Source organism: Cydia amplana, chromosome 19 (assembly GCF_948474715.1).
Source record: "Cydia amplana chromosome 19, ilCydAmpl1.1, whole genome shotgun sequence".
Lineage (NCBI taxonomy): Eukaryota > Metazoa > Arthropoda > Insecta > Lepidoptera > Tortricidae > Cydia > Cydia amplana.
In genome coordinates, this window is record NC_086087.1 from 3866889 (window position 1) to 3882474 (window position 15586).

The 15586-nt window shown below is 40.6% G+C and overlaps 1 protein-coding gene across 1 annotated transcript in view; it reads right to left on the reverse strand.

Annotated features, from left to right (window-relative positions):
* The window catches only part of LOC134657113 (uncharacterized), a 75479-nt gene that overhangs the window by 24498 nt on the left and 35395 nt on the right, over window positions 1-15586 (reverse strand). Inside the window, exons 8-15 of the mRNA XM_063512666.1 lie at window positions 15016-15140; window positions 14305-14464; window positions 12894-12989; window positions 11455-11579; window positions 10159-10300; window positions 9078-9260; window positions 7659-7790; window positions 982-1119 (exon numbers count right to left, since the gene is read on the reverse strand). Of these exons, the coding sequence (XP_063368736.1) occupies window positions 982-1119; window positions 7659-7790; window positions 9078-9260; window positions 10159-10300; window positions 11455-11579; window positions 12894-12989; window positions 14305-14464; window positions 15016-15140 (1101 nt within the window). The remainder of the gene's footprint in view (window positions 1-981; window positions 1120-7658; window positions 7791-9077; window positions 9261-10158; window positions 10301-11454; window positions 11580-12893; window positions 12990-14304; window positions 14465-15015; window positions 15141-15586) is intronic.

Here is a 15586-nt window from a genome sequence, read left to right on the forward strand (position 1 = left end):
GCTACCAACGCATGAAATAAACATTCGGACTCATTAACCATACTAGTGCCTACTATATTTCAGTACTAAATGATGAAAAGAACTAATTGCTATTAGAATGTTGACTGGTTAAATTGAAAATAAAAAGATCACATGAAATCGTTCAAATCTTTATTTCAGTCAAACTAAACCGGTTCCAACCCTACACCTCTGACCCGAGAAGATTTAACCCGGCAACAAACTCGGCGGGACACATCTTTTCAAAATAACACATAGTTTCTTTATTTTACAAAAGTAAGCTTATAATGGCACATAAGAAATCAAAATAACACTTGGAATAAAACACTTAGCTAAACGGTTAAACAACGTGAGAATCTATAAGCTTTCAGAATAATCCTTCAGGTGTAAGCCTTCAGGAACGTAGCGAATTAGGCACGAGGTATGGCTAACGATAACGTCCGATCTCTAGCGCGGTCCGATCAAGAAGAAGGAAGCCAGTTCCAGCGGCGGAGCCAACCGCTCCCGCCTCCAATTCAAGTTGGTAAACCTGCCTGACCAGTCTACCAACATAACGACAAAAATGCCTGCTCGTGCCTACGTTCACTCAAGATACACATCTTGACGTTCCAAAGCCTTCTACCTGTCATTTTCGTTCAACAATACACCGATAGATGGCGTTATACTCTCTGCGCAACTTTATTATTTAGTTACAAGCAAATAATACGTAGCCAAGCATTGCTAATCGATTTTATACAGGCGTCTAACTATGAACTGTAATGCTGCAATACGTCTTTCTGGTGTCTCGCTCCGACATATATATTTCGGTGATCTCGGAAACGGCTCTTAACGATTTCGATGAAATTTGCTATACGGGGGTTTTCGGGGGCGAAAAATCGATCTAGCTAGGTCTTATCTCTGGGAAAACGCGCATTTTCGAGTTTTTATATGTTTTCCGAGCGAAGCTCAGTCACCCAGACATAATTATTATGCACGCATACTTACGTCTCTTTCTCTTTCCCTCGCGAGCTGAGCGTTCCGTGCCCGGGCGTCCGTGAGCTGCCTCTCCACTTCGGCTGCGTGCGCCAACGCTTCACCAGCCCTGCTCATTAACGCTAGTTTCTCGTCGCTCGCCACTTGGACCTGTATATATTAAAGTTTGAGTATAACTTATATAATAGAAAAATAGATATGGCGGAACGATGGTTCCATTTTGCAGCGATTGGTTGGAAAAACTATGTACAGTCAGTAGCAGAAGTTGCTAAGCGGGCGAGGTGTTCATAAATACCTTGTAACGCTCTTATTCTCTTAACAATAAAGTCGCGTCAAGATCATTTTGAACACCTGGCCCGCTTAGCAACATCTGCTGTTTACTGTACCGAAACCAGTGATCTAAGAAGGTAGAAGCCTTTGTACAAATTAGGTTTTAATGTCGATGTTAGTCTCGGTGTTAAAGAGTACATTAGAAAAAAAAATTAAGCATGACTTAATTAAAAAGACTCGAGGCCTGTCAAGTGTCTATTTTGGGAAAGGGACAATGTGAAACTCAGGATGGGTATATTAGTACAAGTGACGTTATGGAAAGAAATCATTTACAAAGATCGAATATGTGTTATTTAAATGACGTGTAGGGCAATTTGCCAGTAACTGGCCACCCTAAACTAAAAATGAATTCTATTCACCTATAAATAGAATTCATTTTAGTATAAGGTGGCTAGTTATTGAAGGCTGGCCAGTTATTGAAACCTTATACTAAAATGAATTTTGTTTATAGGTCAATCGAATTCATTTTTAGTTTAGGGTGGCCAGTTATTGGTGAATTACCCTTTTTTGGAGATTTTACGCCATAACCATATTTATTTATTTTAATTTTTATTGCACAATACATGAAGGTACAAATGGCGGACTTAATGCCTTAAGGTATTCTCTACCAGTCAATCAATGGGTCAAACCAGAAAGATTAAGTAGGTGTAGTGTTTAGGTCAGCGATTCTCAATCTTTTTTTTGGCGGAACCCTTTTGGAAAGCGAAATACTTGATGGAACCCTACAATAAAACAATAGTTTTTAGTGTATTTTTTAGGGTTCCGTACCCAAAGGGTAAAAACGGGACCCTATTACTAAGACTCCGCTGTCCGTCCGTCCGTCCGTCCGTCTGTCACCAGGCTGTATCTCACGAACCGTTATAGGCACAGTTGAAATTTTCACAGATGATGTACTTCTGTTGCCGCTATAACAACAAATACTAAAAACAGAATAAAATAAAGATTTAAGTGGGGCTCCCATACAACAAACGTGATTTTTGACCGAAGTTAAGGGCCTACTGCAGCCGCGTCTGGCGCTTCGTAAACCACGCCCGCTAGTTCTTCCCTCCCCGCTAACACGCACACATGGAAACGCTTCGCGCCGCACGTGAAGTTTGTGTGACCTTTTAGCACCATCTAACGTTACAGAAGTTAACTACCATTATACGCGGTCGCTGCGGTCGGCCAGAAACTTAAATTCGGAAAAAATTGAAACAGATGGCGTTGTTACTTGTTCATAATAGCAAACAATAAAATAATTAATTAGTAAACCTGAATATTTATTGTTGTTTTGGAAGATGTTAACAGCATAGAAGCAGCAGCGTATATAGCATATAAGTTAAGAGTATTGATAATAAGAAAATAGCACAAGAACAGAAAAGAGATTATTTTTGATAAAATATGATGAAAACAGATTTACTTGATTACGCTCACCTGACTTTGCGGTCACTAAATGCAAATTTCAACCTTATTGTTATGGAGTTACAATACCCCTGGGGTTGCAGGCGTCCATAGTCGTTATTATTATAAATGCTTTGGTTGAAATGCTTTTTAACCCTCGAATTTTTCATAGGTACAGTCACCTGCAATAATATGTTACTCTTCGACGGCCGCAAAAATATGTGACACGCTCTTATGGCTCTACAAATAAGATCTAACATGATCTACCGCAAAACGGCCTTCGGTGTGTAACATATTATTGCAGCTGACTGTACTCGTATTCATTGTTGTATAGGTAGGTATTAATATCTTTTATCCGATCGATTTGCATTTATTTGAAATAAATCACAGTGTTTAGTAATTATATGTTTTATTGAATAAGAGATTATTGAGGTATGTAAGGAATACAGGGTGCCTTTTTGAAACACTCATTTTTAGAGTTCTGTAGCCAAATGGCAAAAAACGGAACCCTTATAGATTCGTCATGTCTGTCTGTCTGTCTGTCCGTCTGTCCGTCCGTATGTCACAGCCACTTTTTTCCGAAACTATAAGAACTAAACTGTTGAAACTTGGTAAGTAGATGTATTCTGTGAACCGCATTAAGATTTTCACACAAAAATAGAAAAAAAAAATTTTTTTTGGGGGTTTCACTTAGAACTGAAACTCAAAAAAATTTTTTTCATTAAACCCATACGTGTGGGGTATCTATGGATAAGTCTTCAAAAATGATATTGAGGTTTCTAACATCATTTTTTTCTAAACTGAATAGTTTGCGCGAGAGACACTTCCAAAGTGGTAAAATGTGTCCCCCCCCCCCTGTAACTTCTAAAATAAGAGAATGATAAAACAAAAAAAAAATATATGATGTACATTACCATGCAAACTTCCACCGAAAATTGGTTTGAACAAGATCTAGTAAGTAGTTTTTTTTAATACGTCATAAATCCCCTAAATACGGAACCCTTCATGGGCGAGTCCAACTCGCACTTGGCCGCTTTTTCTGGATAATTTAGAATTTCAATTGTCAGGGGTGCCTACATTATTTTTTAATACATTTTACAACGACAACAAACAAAAGTTCAAATTCGCCGTATTTTTATTACCCGGGTCGATCGCAACAAAATAGAAAATCATGTTTCTCAAATCTAAGCGTTATTGTAATTTATCTCAAATAACCAAAAAGTCAATCTGACTAGAACTTAAAAACAAACTGAATTATTTTAATATGTCGATTTTTCTTGGTGACCCAGGATAATTTTTTTTTGTATCCCATACAAAAAGAGCGTATTCCAATCGCGTATCGGTTTTGGTTTTTACTTATAAGTGTGAAAAATATATTCTACCTTATACGAAGGATGTGTGTTTTTTCATGTTATATGTGTCTTTTTGTACAATAAAATGTTTTACTGCTACTAATATATCATATTAACGATTAACTAAAAAGGTATTTACATCTAATTTAACTGGTAAATTATTAAAGTCCGCTAAAATTAATATATATTCAAAAAAATATTTGTTAATATGTCCCAAAATCATGGCTCATTTTTTAAGTCTCCTGACTTACCAAACATATCGCGACGAAGGCAAGGGTACAACGCGGCATCGTGAACCTAATAACGTAACGTTTCAGTTACTTTTTTAGTCGCCGACCATTTTATCCGGGGTACGAAAAGAGATATTAGATCTATCCTGGGTCTAATATGTTATAAAAACATAGTTTTTTGAAAAATGTTCGTAGGTAGTACACAAAATTTACATTTTCTTTTAAATGTGATTTGGGTCATCGTTCTCCCTGGTGACTTTTCTGATGACCCAAGAGACATCAATTTTATTATGACTCAGGAGACTTTTTTTCTATGCACTTTGATTTTTTTGATGCGCTAATTTTGTAATCTTAAATAACTTTAAACTGCTGATATACTTATATCACTTTGCTGATGAGTGGAAGTGGAATTGAAACTTAATTTATTGTTCTCTCCCTTGACATTTTGGCATACATTTGACATGCTGCAGTGCACTCCTAACGTTAATAAAGACATAATTTTTAGAAAAAGCTTTAGGAAAACTCACTCTTGAGCTTAAAACGATTAAGTCCTTATCATATTATGTTAGATTATTAGTACAGACCCCAAATCAGTGAAAATGTCTCTTAGCCAACTAAATTTGTCTCTGGGAAAAGTACGATATCCCTAAAAATTGTACGTACATTTCGCATTTTTCTGAAGGAACGGAATTCATAAATTGGGTTATTATTATTTTTTCAGATTATTTGATTGCATTGACATATCACCAAGATAGATAGAACATTTAAGTTACCAGAAGAAAAGCATTTGTGTTCTTTTATACAGTGTGGAAAAAGTAGGTTCGATTCCCGGGCGCGACTAAGCGAATTTAAAAAAAACAACGTGTTGCATTCCGGGAGTGCCGACAGAAGTGAAAACTCAATGACTAGTCCAAAATGTCTGCAGCACTATGTATAATTGACCCATCCTCCTTTCTATTGAAAACTTTTGGTTCCGAAATTGCTGGTCAGTGAGCTTGTTTAAAATTCGAAATTCAAATTTATAGCGTTAATTGTTTAAAATTCTAATAGAAATTGTAAAGTTACCTTGCAGACCTCGCATCTAAATATATTTGGTCATGATATTTTGAGTTTTATTCACCAGTACTAGAGTTCACTTTTATTAGCGATTTCATCAAGATGTAGCTTTATTGAATTATATTTGAGTGATATAAAGTTATAATACTGTGAGATCCTCGTATTTCAGCCCGTACAAGATTATAACCTTTTTCATGTAATGTCATTGAGTTTTTCTTTATTGATTTAAATGCCATCTAAATGATTGGCCATCTAAACCTTACGGTCACATGATCGCCTTACGCTCGTCTCGAGTTTATCATTTTTTCCCCACCTCAAAAAGTGCCCAGCGCCGCTAAAGAAGTTTTCACTTCAAAAATCTTTGAATGCAGTTGTTTCTTTAAAAAACAATAATGTTTCATTTAAGTAAAATGAGCAAACTTAAGGTTTTAAGGCACTTTCCCTCCAGGGCCCATAATTTTTTTCCACCCGGTAGTAGACAACTATTTTTTTCGACTAAATGAAGTTTTATTAGACACAACGTTGATCACATGGTTCGTTTCACACATCACATCAAATCGTTTGTCATCACAATCAAAATGTGTCAAAAGTAATGAAATTTATGCCAAAAAAACATAAATAAAACATATAAATTCAACACATTTTTTTAATAAAAATCTTTCTCGATGATATAAAAAAGAACATCGACAAATTATGTTCAAAGAATTAATATCAAAACAGATGTCATAATTAGGATTGGCTACTTTAAGAAAGGGACAGAGAGATTTAATCCTCTCGCTTTGCACGTTTTTCTCATTCCTCCTTGTCAAGCCAAAATAAACTATAAAATGATAGTAACACAGTACATTGTAATATTCACTTTTTCCACGGTATCATGTCATTGTAAATTACTTATGTGAAATTGTAGTGGCGTGCGACTTTCAAACCGGAGGTCACGGGTTCGAACCCCGGCCCGTGCAAGTGAGTTTTTGTAAGTAGGGACCTTTTTTTAGTGGTATTTAAATATAATAACTTTTCGTATTATTGAAATAAAATATTTTATTCAAACAAACTTAATAATATAATAATTAAAACGAATAATATCAATTAGTTTTTAATATTTATTCAATTATTTTAAATTATTTGAGCATGAAACATACTAGATTTATTTTTATCATTACAATAGAAAAAAAGCAAAAAATATATTCTTATAGATATTTTATTTTCAAACAAAAATAAAGCAAAAAGTTACGGTTAGATTCTGATGGCTAAACACCAAACAGTACGGTTACCATCAGTTTGTCACTGACATAAACGCCGTCGAGAACGTAATTTACTTTCTATACATCCCGTTTGCACTAATATGCGAGTGCGAGCGAGATGTATAGAAAGTAAATTACGTTCTCGACGGCGTTTATGTCAGTGACAAACTGATGGTAACCGTACAGCTACCGATACATTTCAATATCTGTCGAAATTTCCTAACCCGTTGTAACTGACAAAGAGTATAGATTTCGACGTAGCATGACGTAGCCTAGCAAACACGCACACATGCGCAACGTATAGGCCTGTAAGAAGGCACCATCATAGGTTTACCTCCGATTCCGTTACTACTCAATGGAGTTACGACTCAACGTTTATTGGATATTAAAATTTTACGTAATTCGGAGCGCTGCGCGAAGTGACATAGGTCTTACCTCTTTGAGGCACGACGGCCATCTAACATTACTGGCATAAAGGATGCATTTATGACTTTGACGCATGACAGAAAGAGAAACCGAACTGCGTAAAATGGGCGTTTGCTGTTGAATTCGTAAAATCAAAAATCGATAATAAATCCATCGGTAAAGGATAATAAGTTAATATTTAGTTCTTTGAAAGTTAAGACGAGATGAAAACCTTTGCTGTAAGGTGGGTTGTGCTGGATATGGATGTGTTTTCTAGTTGCACGAAGCTAAAACCGAAAAATGAACACGTAAGTTTGGATTTATTTTCTATCGAGAAAATTTTAAGCATTCGTGTTTCGACTACTACGAAATCACTTATCATATAGTCAAGAAACATATATCCGAAAATCACTACTGTTTGTTTCCGGGGCTCGCCACTGCCACGTTTCTAAGATCCTGTTATTTTTCGATGCACGGCCTTAAGCAACGTCGGGCGGGGTCAGTACTTGGATGGGTGACCGTTTTTATGCTTGTTTTGCTCTATTTTTTGTTGATGGTGCGGAACCCTCCGTGCGCGAGTCCGACTCGCACTTGGCCGGTTTTATTTATTAATAAGCATAATAATTATGCTTATTTTATTATTCTAAATTCTTGCACACTTTGAGAATGGCTGGTTTAGGTTATTTATTGAGCACCTGTATTTGTAATTCTGCGGTGGCGTCCTGAGCGGTCTGCAGTTCGGCCTGAAGGGCCGCTTTTTCCTGCCGCAGCTGTTCTAGCTGGAACTCCAGCTCTGAGATCGTCGACTTGGCATTGTTGCGGGATACCTGGAATTGTGGTGACACATGTTGAATTATATAGCAATACTAGCGATCCGCCCCGGCTTCGCACGGGTTAACAAATTATACATAAACGTTCCTCTTGAATCACTGTATCTATTAAAAAAACCGCATCAAAATCCGTTGCGTAGTTTTAAAGATCTAAGCATAGGTACATACTGATAGACAGACAGACAGCGGGAAGCGACTTTGTTTTATACTATGTAGTGATTATGTTAAATAGATAGAAATTTAGGAAACTATCATTATAAATAAGACACTAGAAATAGCTTTATGGAAATTGGAAATGGTAAAAAATACAATAAGGTAAGTAGTCATGAGTTCATGAGACATTATGAAATATGCAATTTTTTGCGGCCTTGTAGGCATGTTTGGCGTTTAAAGCCTCGAATACAGCCTAGAGTTGTCGATATGTTTCATTATAATGCCAGATTGAACGGGCACATTAACTGAGGAGTGTCTTTTCAAAAGGGTTTATTTTTTTCTTAGCGGTACTTCTAGAGAGAACCTTGCTCAAGAAAACTTAAGGTCCAATTTAGAAATAGATTCCCAGAAAAAATAAACCCTTTTGAAAAGACACTCCTCAACTTTGTGTGTGTCATCAATGCAGTGAAATAATGTGGTATAGTACGGCTCTTCTGAGGTGAACTTTTCGCTTCGAACCTTAATCTTTCAAACAAAAGCCATTGTCTCTATTATCGCGAAACCGCTCGCTCCCGACTTAGCACGTGCCAGTACAACATTCATATTGAAAAACAACCGGTATCGTCATAGTATTAAGGTTCAAATTTAATGTCACTGATATTCTAGATATTACGTTTTGGTAGTGTAGGACGATAAACCGCCCCGAAGCGATACGGCGCTCATATTATTTTGATACTTAGTGTGGTGTAAAAAGCGCTGGTGGCCTAGCGGTAAGAGCGTGCGACTTGCAATCCGGAGGTCGCGGGTTCGAACCCCGGCTCGTACCAATGAGTTTTTCGGAACTTATGTACGAAATATCATTTGATATTTACCAGTCGCTTTTCGGTGAAGGAAAACATCGTGAGGAAACCGGACTAATCCCAATACGGGCCTAGTTTACCCTCCGGGTTGGAAGGTCAGATGGCAGTCGCTTTCGTAAAAACTAGTGCCCACGCCAATTACTGGGATTAGTTGCCAAGCGGACCCCAAGCTCCCATGAGCCGTGGCAAAATGCCGGGACAACGCGAGGAAGATGAAGATGATGACTTAGTGTGGTGTTAAAAATGAAACGTGGTTATTTTTATAACTGACCAGCGCGTCGTCGTGCAGTTTCCTGGCGTCGCTGTGCGCGCGGTCTAGTTGCCTCTGCGCGTGCGCGAGGCGCTCGTGCAGCGCGTGCGCGCGCGCCGCCGCGGCGTCGGCCTCGCGCCGCGCGGCCGCGGCCGCCGCCTCGGCCTCCGCGCAGCCTTCTGCTGCGCCGGCGCGCTCCGCCAACTGGGGATAAATTCACATTAAACAACCTGAAAGCGCAAAACCTTTGTGAGTTTGTGACGTTTTGTCCATTTTTTTAATTTTCTTTATTCATACTTTAAGGTCTACATATTTAATTACAGTTATTATAGTTTAAGGTCTTAAAGTCTAAAGAATCGGTGCTAAAACACAGGATACATAGAAATACAAGTTTACGCAAATTGGAATACCTACTTCGTTTCACACCTACTTATATAGACGCCGGTATTCATGACAGATAGTCAATCTCGATCAATGTCATGGACAGCTTTCCAATATTATATTTTCCCAATTTCACCTAAGAAAAGCGACCTTAACCCGACTGACCTTAACTTTTGCCTGCTCCAATAATTCTCCGAGCGACGTGAGCTGTATCTGCCTCGCGCCGGCTAATTCTCTCGCCGCGCCCGCCTCGTGCTCCCATTGTAGTTGCTCTGCCTCGCAACGTTCTGCCTCGCAATAGTACCTTAGCTTTAGCCTGCTCCAGCAGTTCTCCGAGCGACGTGAGCTGTATCTGCCTCGCGCCGGCTAATTCTCGCGCCGCACCCGCCTCGTGCTCCCATTATAGTCGCTCTGCCTCGCATCGTGCTGCCTCACACTAGTACCTTAGCTTTTGCCTGCTCCAATAGTTCTCCGAGCGACGTGAGCTGTATCTGCCTCGCGCCGGCTAATTCTCTCGCCGCGCCCGCCTCGTGCTCCCATTGTAGTCGCTCTGCCTCGCAACGTGCTGCCTCGCAATAGTACCTTAGCTTTAGCCTGCTCCAGTAGTTCTCCGAGCGACGTGAGCTGTATCTGCCTCGCGCCGGCTAATTCTCGCGCCGCACCCGCCTCGTGCTCCCATTATAGTCGCTCTGCCTCGCATCGTGCTGCCTCACACTAGTACCTTAGCTTTAGCCTGCTCCAGTAGTTCTCCGAGCGACGTGAGCTGTATCTGCCTCGCGCCGGCTAATTCCCGCGCTGCGCCCGCCTCGTGCTCCCATTGTAGTCGCTCTGCCTCACAACGTTCCACTGTACTCTCTAAGGTTCTGTAGAAGGTAAACAGAACTATTAACTTAGTACTCGAGCATGCAAATATTTGTTTAGTGTTAATGTCCAATATGGCCATGGTCAGCCATAAATACCATGAGATGACATGTAGGACATGTATCTTATACCTTTAAACGAGCAATTCTTGTAGGTATATATGTATTTATATATTTCGGGGATCTCGGAAACAGCTCTAACGATTTCGATGAAATTTGGTATTTGGGGGTTTTCGGTGGCGAAAAATCGATCGAGCTAGGTCTTATCTCTCCGGAAACGCGCATTTTTGAGGTTTTATATGTTTTCGATATCAAGGTTGGATCCATAATAAAAGTAGCTCAGTAAATCTCAAAGCTAAGGTAGAAAATTAGACATTTTAACAAAATCACCTTGCATTTTTTATTGAAATGTCATTACTTTACTCTATAAGTATTACATAACACTAAACATAATAAGAAATTCTAGCATCATTCAATGGTTTTTTGGTAACTTTTTCTTCGTTTGATACGACCGTGCCGTGAAGCAACGGACCGGGACCGAGAAGCTGTTTTTAGTGGCAGTTCTTGAGTTAAACTACAAATAGGAGGAAAACAACAGATGAACTCATCTCGGATATATTTGGATGACCTTGAAAATTGTGGACGGCGACTTGCAGCAAAATGGGCAAAAATACGTTATTCAAAACCAGTAATAAATAACTTTTTCACCTCAGCAGCTCGAACAAGGGTACTTTGCTACTTAAAAACAGTGAGCAAAATCGCATTTTGCTCACTGAATGAGACAAAATGAGCAAAATACGATTTTGCTCACTCTTTTTAAGTAGCAAAGTACCCTTGTTCGAGCTGCTGAGCTACAACTTAATTGTTGGTATATCTTAAGAAAACATGAGTGAAAAGGTAAGTGATGAAGTAGGAATACATTTTTCGGGTTCTCTAATATGTTCTCACTGCTGAGGTGAAAAGTTTTGTGAACTACACGAGATCAAAGTTATTTACATCTCGTGCGCTTTTGAGTCCCTTACTACGCTCAAGATTCTAAATTAGATTCACTCGCTACGCTCGTGAATCTAGTATAGAATCTTTCGCTTGCACGGGACTCAAAATAAGCACTCGAAAAAATATCAAACTTTGATCTCTTGTTGTACAAATAACTATACCTGACTCTTTCAGCGAGCGATTCGTTTTCTTTGGTTTTCTCGTCCAGGGACGTCTTCGTCTCAGCTAACTCTGCTTCCAGCTGCTCTTGTTTGGTTATTAGCAGTCTACGCTCTTCCTGGGACACCTGGAAATTATTATAAAATTTGCCTACTTCAACTTTTTTATCACAGCAGCTGGTAAAGGCTCTTGATTGTTCGAAAATTGATGAGAAAGTTGCATTTTATCCACATGTGTGGCAAAGTAATTAAATGCAAGTTTTGAGTAATCTGTAGTTTCCTTATGTAGGCTTGACTTGCCTCGTGGTTTGATTTTGTTTGATATTTTTTAACAGTAAATATTTTCTTTGCGTTGTTGTTTAGTAGGGGCTAATTTTGTTTAACCCTCATGCCTTGAAACCCTCGCAATGCTCAAGATTACACTTTTCGAACCTTCTGAATTCTACCTACCAATTTTGGAATCTTCGGGTATCAATATTAGCACGAGAGGTTAAACAACAACTTTGCCCCCTTGTAAAACAAATAACTATTGTTCTTCTGTAAAAGGTACGAGCACAAAATGTGTATTTTCTCAAACATGCAATGAAATGTCGTCGCTCCGGGCGTTATATCAGGCTTCGAAGTATCACGTTTAGGGCGGAGCAACTCCAGAGAATTGTAAAGGAATTTCATACGAAATTGAAGGCCTAGGCCGGGAAGTAATGTTTTTTTAAATTATAATGTAAACATGGGGTCTGTGTCCATGAACAGGCTAAACAGCCGAATTATATTTTTATTTTTTTTATTTTTAGTGAATGAATGGTTATCGGACCAAAATATCCGTGTTAACGCCTGTTATACACGAACGTACTGATATTAAGAATACGAATCTGTATGATTCAATGTGTTGATGAATAAATTTAAAATTTTGTCTATACGTAAGTCACCAGAGACCATAGACAATATTTAAAATCCTCTGCATTTATTTTATTTATAGAAATTGAGATTCTTAATATCAGATTGTGTATAATGGCCCTAATAAGGTCTATTCGAACACTACACACGCGAAATACGGACGACTTCCGTAAAAAAAAAAACAATTATGGCGGGATTGGAAGGAAAATTAAAAAACTTTTGTTGTGAAGTTGGATTTTTATTATATAGATTATAAATTTGTTTTTTTGAGTGGCGTATTTTTTTTATTTCATTGCATGTTTGAGAAAAGCACTATACATGCCTAGCCGTGAAAAGGTCTTGCCGGCTTCGTATCACTATCCGGCCTCCCTACGGTCGGCCGGCTATACCTACTCACCCGGCAAGCCCTTCTTTCCCGGCGTCTGCAGTAATGTACTATTTTTCTCGTTCAAAAACATTTCAAAATTAGCATTAAATTATTTTGTTGGGTCACTGCTTTGAAATGTGTAATAAATAAGGGTACGACAAAACTATAAACTTCGAGATACCTTAAGTACAGCCAGCAGCTGTTGGTCGGTGTCTCCAGAAACCAGTGCCTCCGGTTCCACGCCTTCACGTAGCAGCATTTCCTGAAGAGTGTCCACCTGCAAAAATAGTTCAAGTAGTTCGTAGTTAACAATGTTTTAATTTCATGGCAGCATGGTCTTGTATGTCCGTACCTTAGTGCGACTGTCCTCTAACTTCTCGGTCTGTCGACATAGCGACTCGAGCAGCACTTGCTTCTCGTCGGCCAGCCGCTCGTTGTCGGCGTGAGCGTCGGCCAACTGTGTCTGCAAATCGGCTAGCTCGGCTAGTGGGTCTTGTATGTCCGTACCTTAGTGCGACTGTCCTCTAACTTCTCGGTCTGCCGACATAGCGACTCGAGCAGCACTTGCTTCTCGTCGGCCAGCCGCTCGTTGTCGGCGTGAGCGTCGGCCAACTGTGTCTGCAAGTCGGCTAGCTCGGCTAGTGGGTCTTGTATGTTCGTACCTTAGTGCGACTGTCCTCTAACTTCTCGGTCTGTCGACATAGCGACTCGAGCAGCACTTGCTTCTCGTCGGCCAGCCGCTCGTTGTCGGCGTGAGCGTCGGCCAACTGTGTCTGCAAGTCGGCTAGCTCGGCTAGTGGGTCTTGTATGTCCGTACCTTAGTGCGACTGTCCTCTAACTTCTCGGTCTGTCGACACAGCGACTCGAGTAGCACTTGCTTCTCGTCGGCCAGCCGCTCGTTGTCGGCGTGAGCGTCGGCCAACTGTTTCTGCAAGTCGGCTAGCTCGGCTAGTGGGTCCTGTATGTCCGTACCTTAGTGCGACTGTCCTCTAACTTCTCGGTCTGCCGACATAGCGACTCGAGCAGCACTTGCTTCTCGTCGGCCAGCCGCTCGTTGTCGGCGTGAGCGTCGGCCAACTGTGTCTGCAAGTCGGCTAGCTCGGCTAGTGGGTCTTGTATGTCCGTACCTTAGTGCGACTGTCCTCTAACTTCTCGGTCTGTCGACACAGCGACTCGAGCAGCACTTGCTTCTCGTCGGCCAGCCGCTCGTTGTCGGCGTGAGCGTCGGCCAACTGTGTCTGCAAGTCGGCTAGCTCGGCTAGTGGGTCTTGTATGTTCGTACCTTAGTGCGACTGTCCTCTAACTTCTCGGTCTGTCGACATAGCGACTCGAGCAGCACTTGCTTCTCGTCGGCCAGCCGCTCGTTGTCGGCGTGAGCGTCGGCCAACTGTGTCTGCAAGTCGGCTAGCTCGGCTAGTGGGTCTTGTATGTTCGTACCTTAGTGCGACTGTCCTCTAACTTCTCGGTCTGTCGACATAGCGACTCGAGCAGCACTTGCTTCTCGTCGGCCAGTCGCTCGTTGTCGGCGTGAGCGTCGGCCAACTGTGTCTGCAAGTCGGCTAGCTCGGCTAGTGGGTCTTGTATGTTCGTACCTTAGTGCGACTGTCCTCTAACTTCTCGGTCTGTCGACACAGCGACTCGAGCAGCACTTGCTTCTCGTCGGCCAGCCGCTCGTTGTCGGCGTGAGCGTCGGCCAACTGTGTCTGCAAGTCGGCTAACTCGGCTAGTGTCGCTTGGAGCTCTTCGCTTGTACTAAAATGAAAATGTTTTACTATTAAAAGGTTGTCAGAATGCTGCCAAACTACCTACACTTGATAAGAACTAGAGGATCATAAGTCTAAATTATCTATTAGAATACGCCTAAGTTTTCATAGGCTCTGTGTTCTTAATTTTTGAAATTTTTGAAAAGACTTCGGAATTTTTGAGCTGAGAACAGAGTTAGTGTTAATGTAATGTTGCAAAATTGCATTATAGAAGTTTCCTACATATATTTTTTTTTATGTTCTTCAATAAGAGGGCCAAATATCGATATTGAATAGCTAAAATTCATGTTGCAAAAAAGTTTCTCCAGAAAGGGCTCAAGGTTGTGTTACAACAAGAAGCGAAGTCAAATTTTAAGTTTGCTAAAGATGATTCGGGATCTTAGGAAGGTTAAATCTAAATCTGCTGAAAGCTTAACCCCTCGAACGCCCTTGTCAAAAATTTGCTACCGAATGAATAACCTTTCAACTGTTAATTACAGTCCAAATTGTCTGGGACGTATACGGGACAAGGCAGTTGAGGGGTTAAACCTTGGAACATACCTATAGTGGTGCTCTTCCATCTGCAGAATGCGATCCTGAAGGCAGGCGACGGACACCTCGCTGAGCGATGAAGAGGAATGTTTGTCCCATTCGGGGGTGCTCGCGTCCCCGCTATCACCCTCACCCTGAAACAAAATGTCCTGACATCACGGCGTGGTCAAATCGTCCCCTTCAGGGTTCGAAATTATCCAGATAACTGTAGACTTTTTGATAATTATCCGATAAATACCCTGACGATAATTATCAGGCATAAAAATCACGATAATTATCAAGATAACTATCATTGATAATTATCCTTTCGAACCCTGGTCCCCTTTGCTCATGCTTCTGCTGCAAAGCTGCCTTTACCGGAATAATCCGAAAACGGGCCACTACGGAGACATTGTAAACACTTAACGCAGAGGGTCTTTCGACTACCGCCTGAAACGCATAAAACGTCATTTTGGGCAACGGGATGAGCAGCAACAGAAGCTGCCTGTCCTGCCGGGCTAGCACATGATTGGCGCGACAGTATCTCGCGGCGAGATAGACTGCACGTCCCTTTTTGACTAACATAGTAAGAAAAAGACGG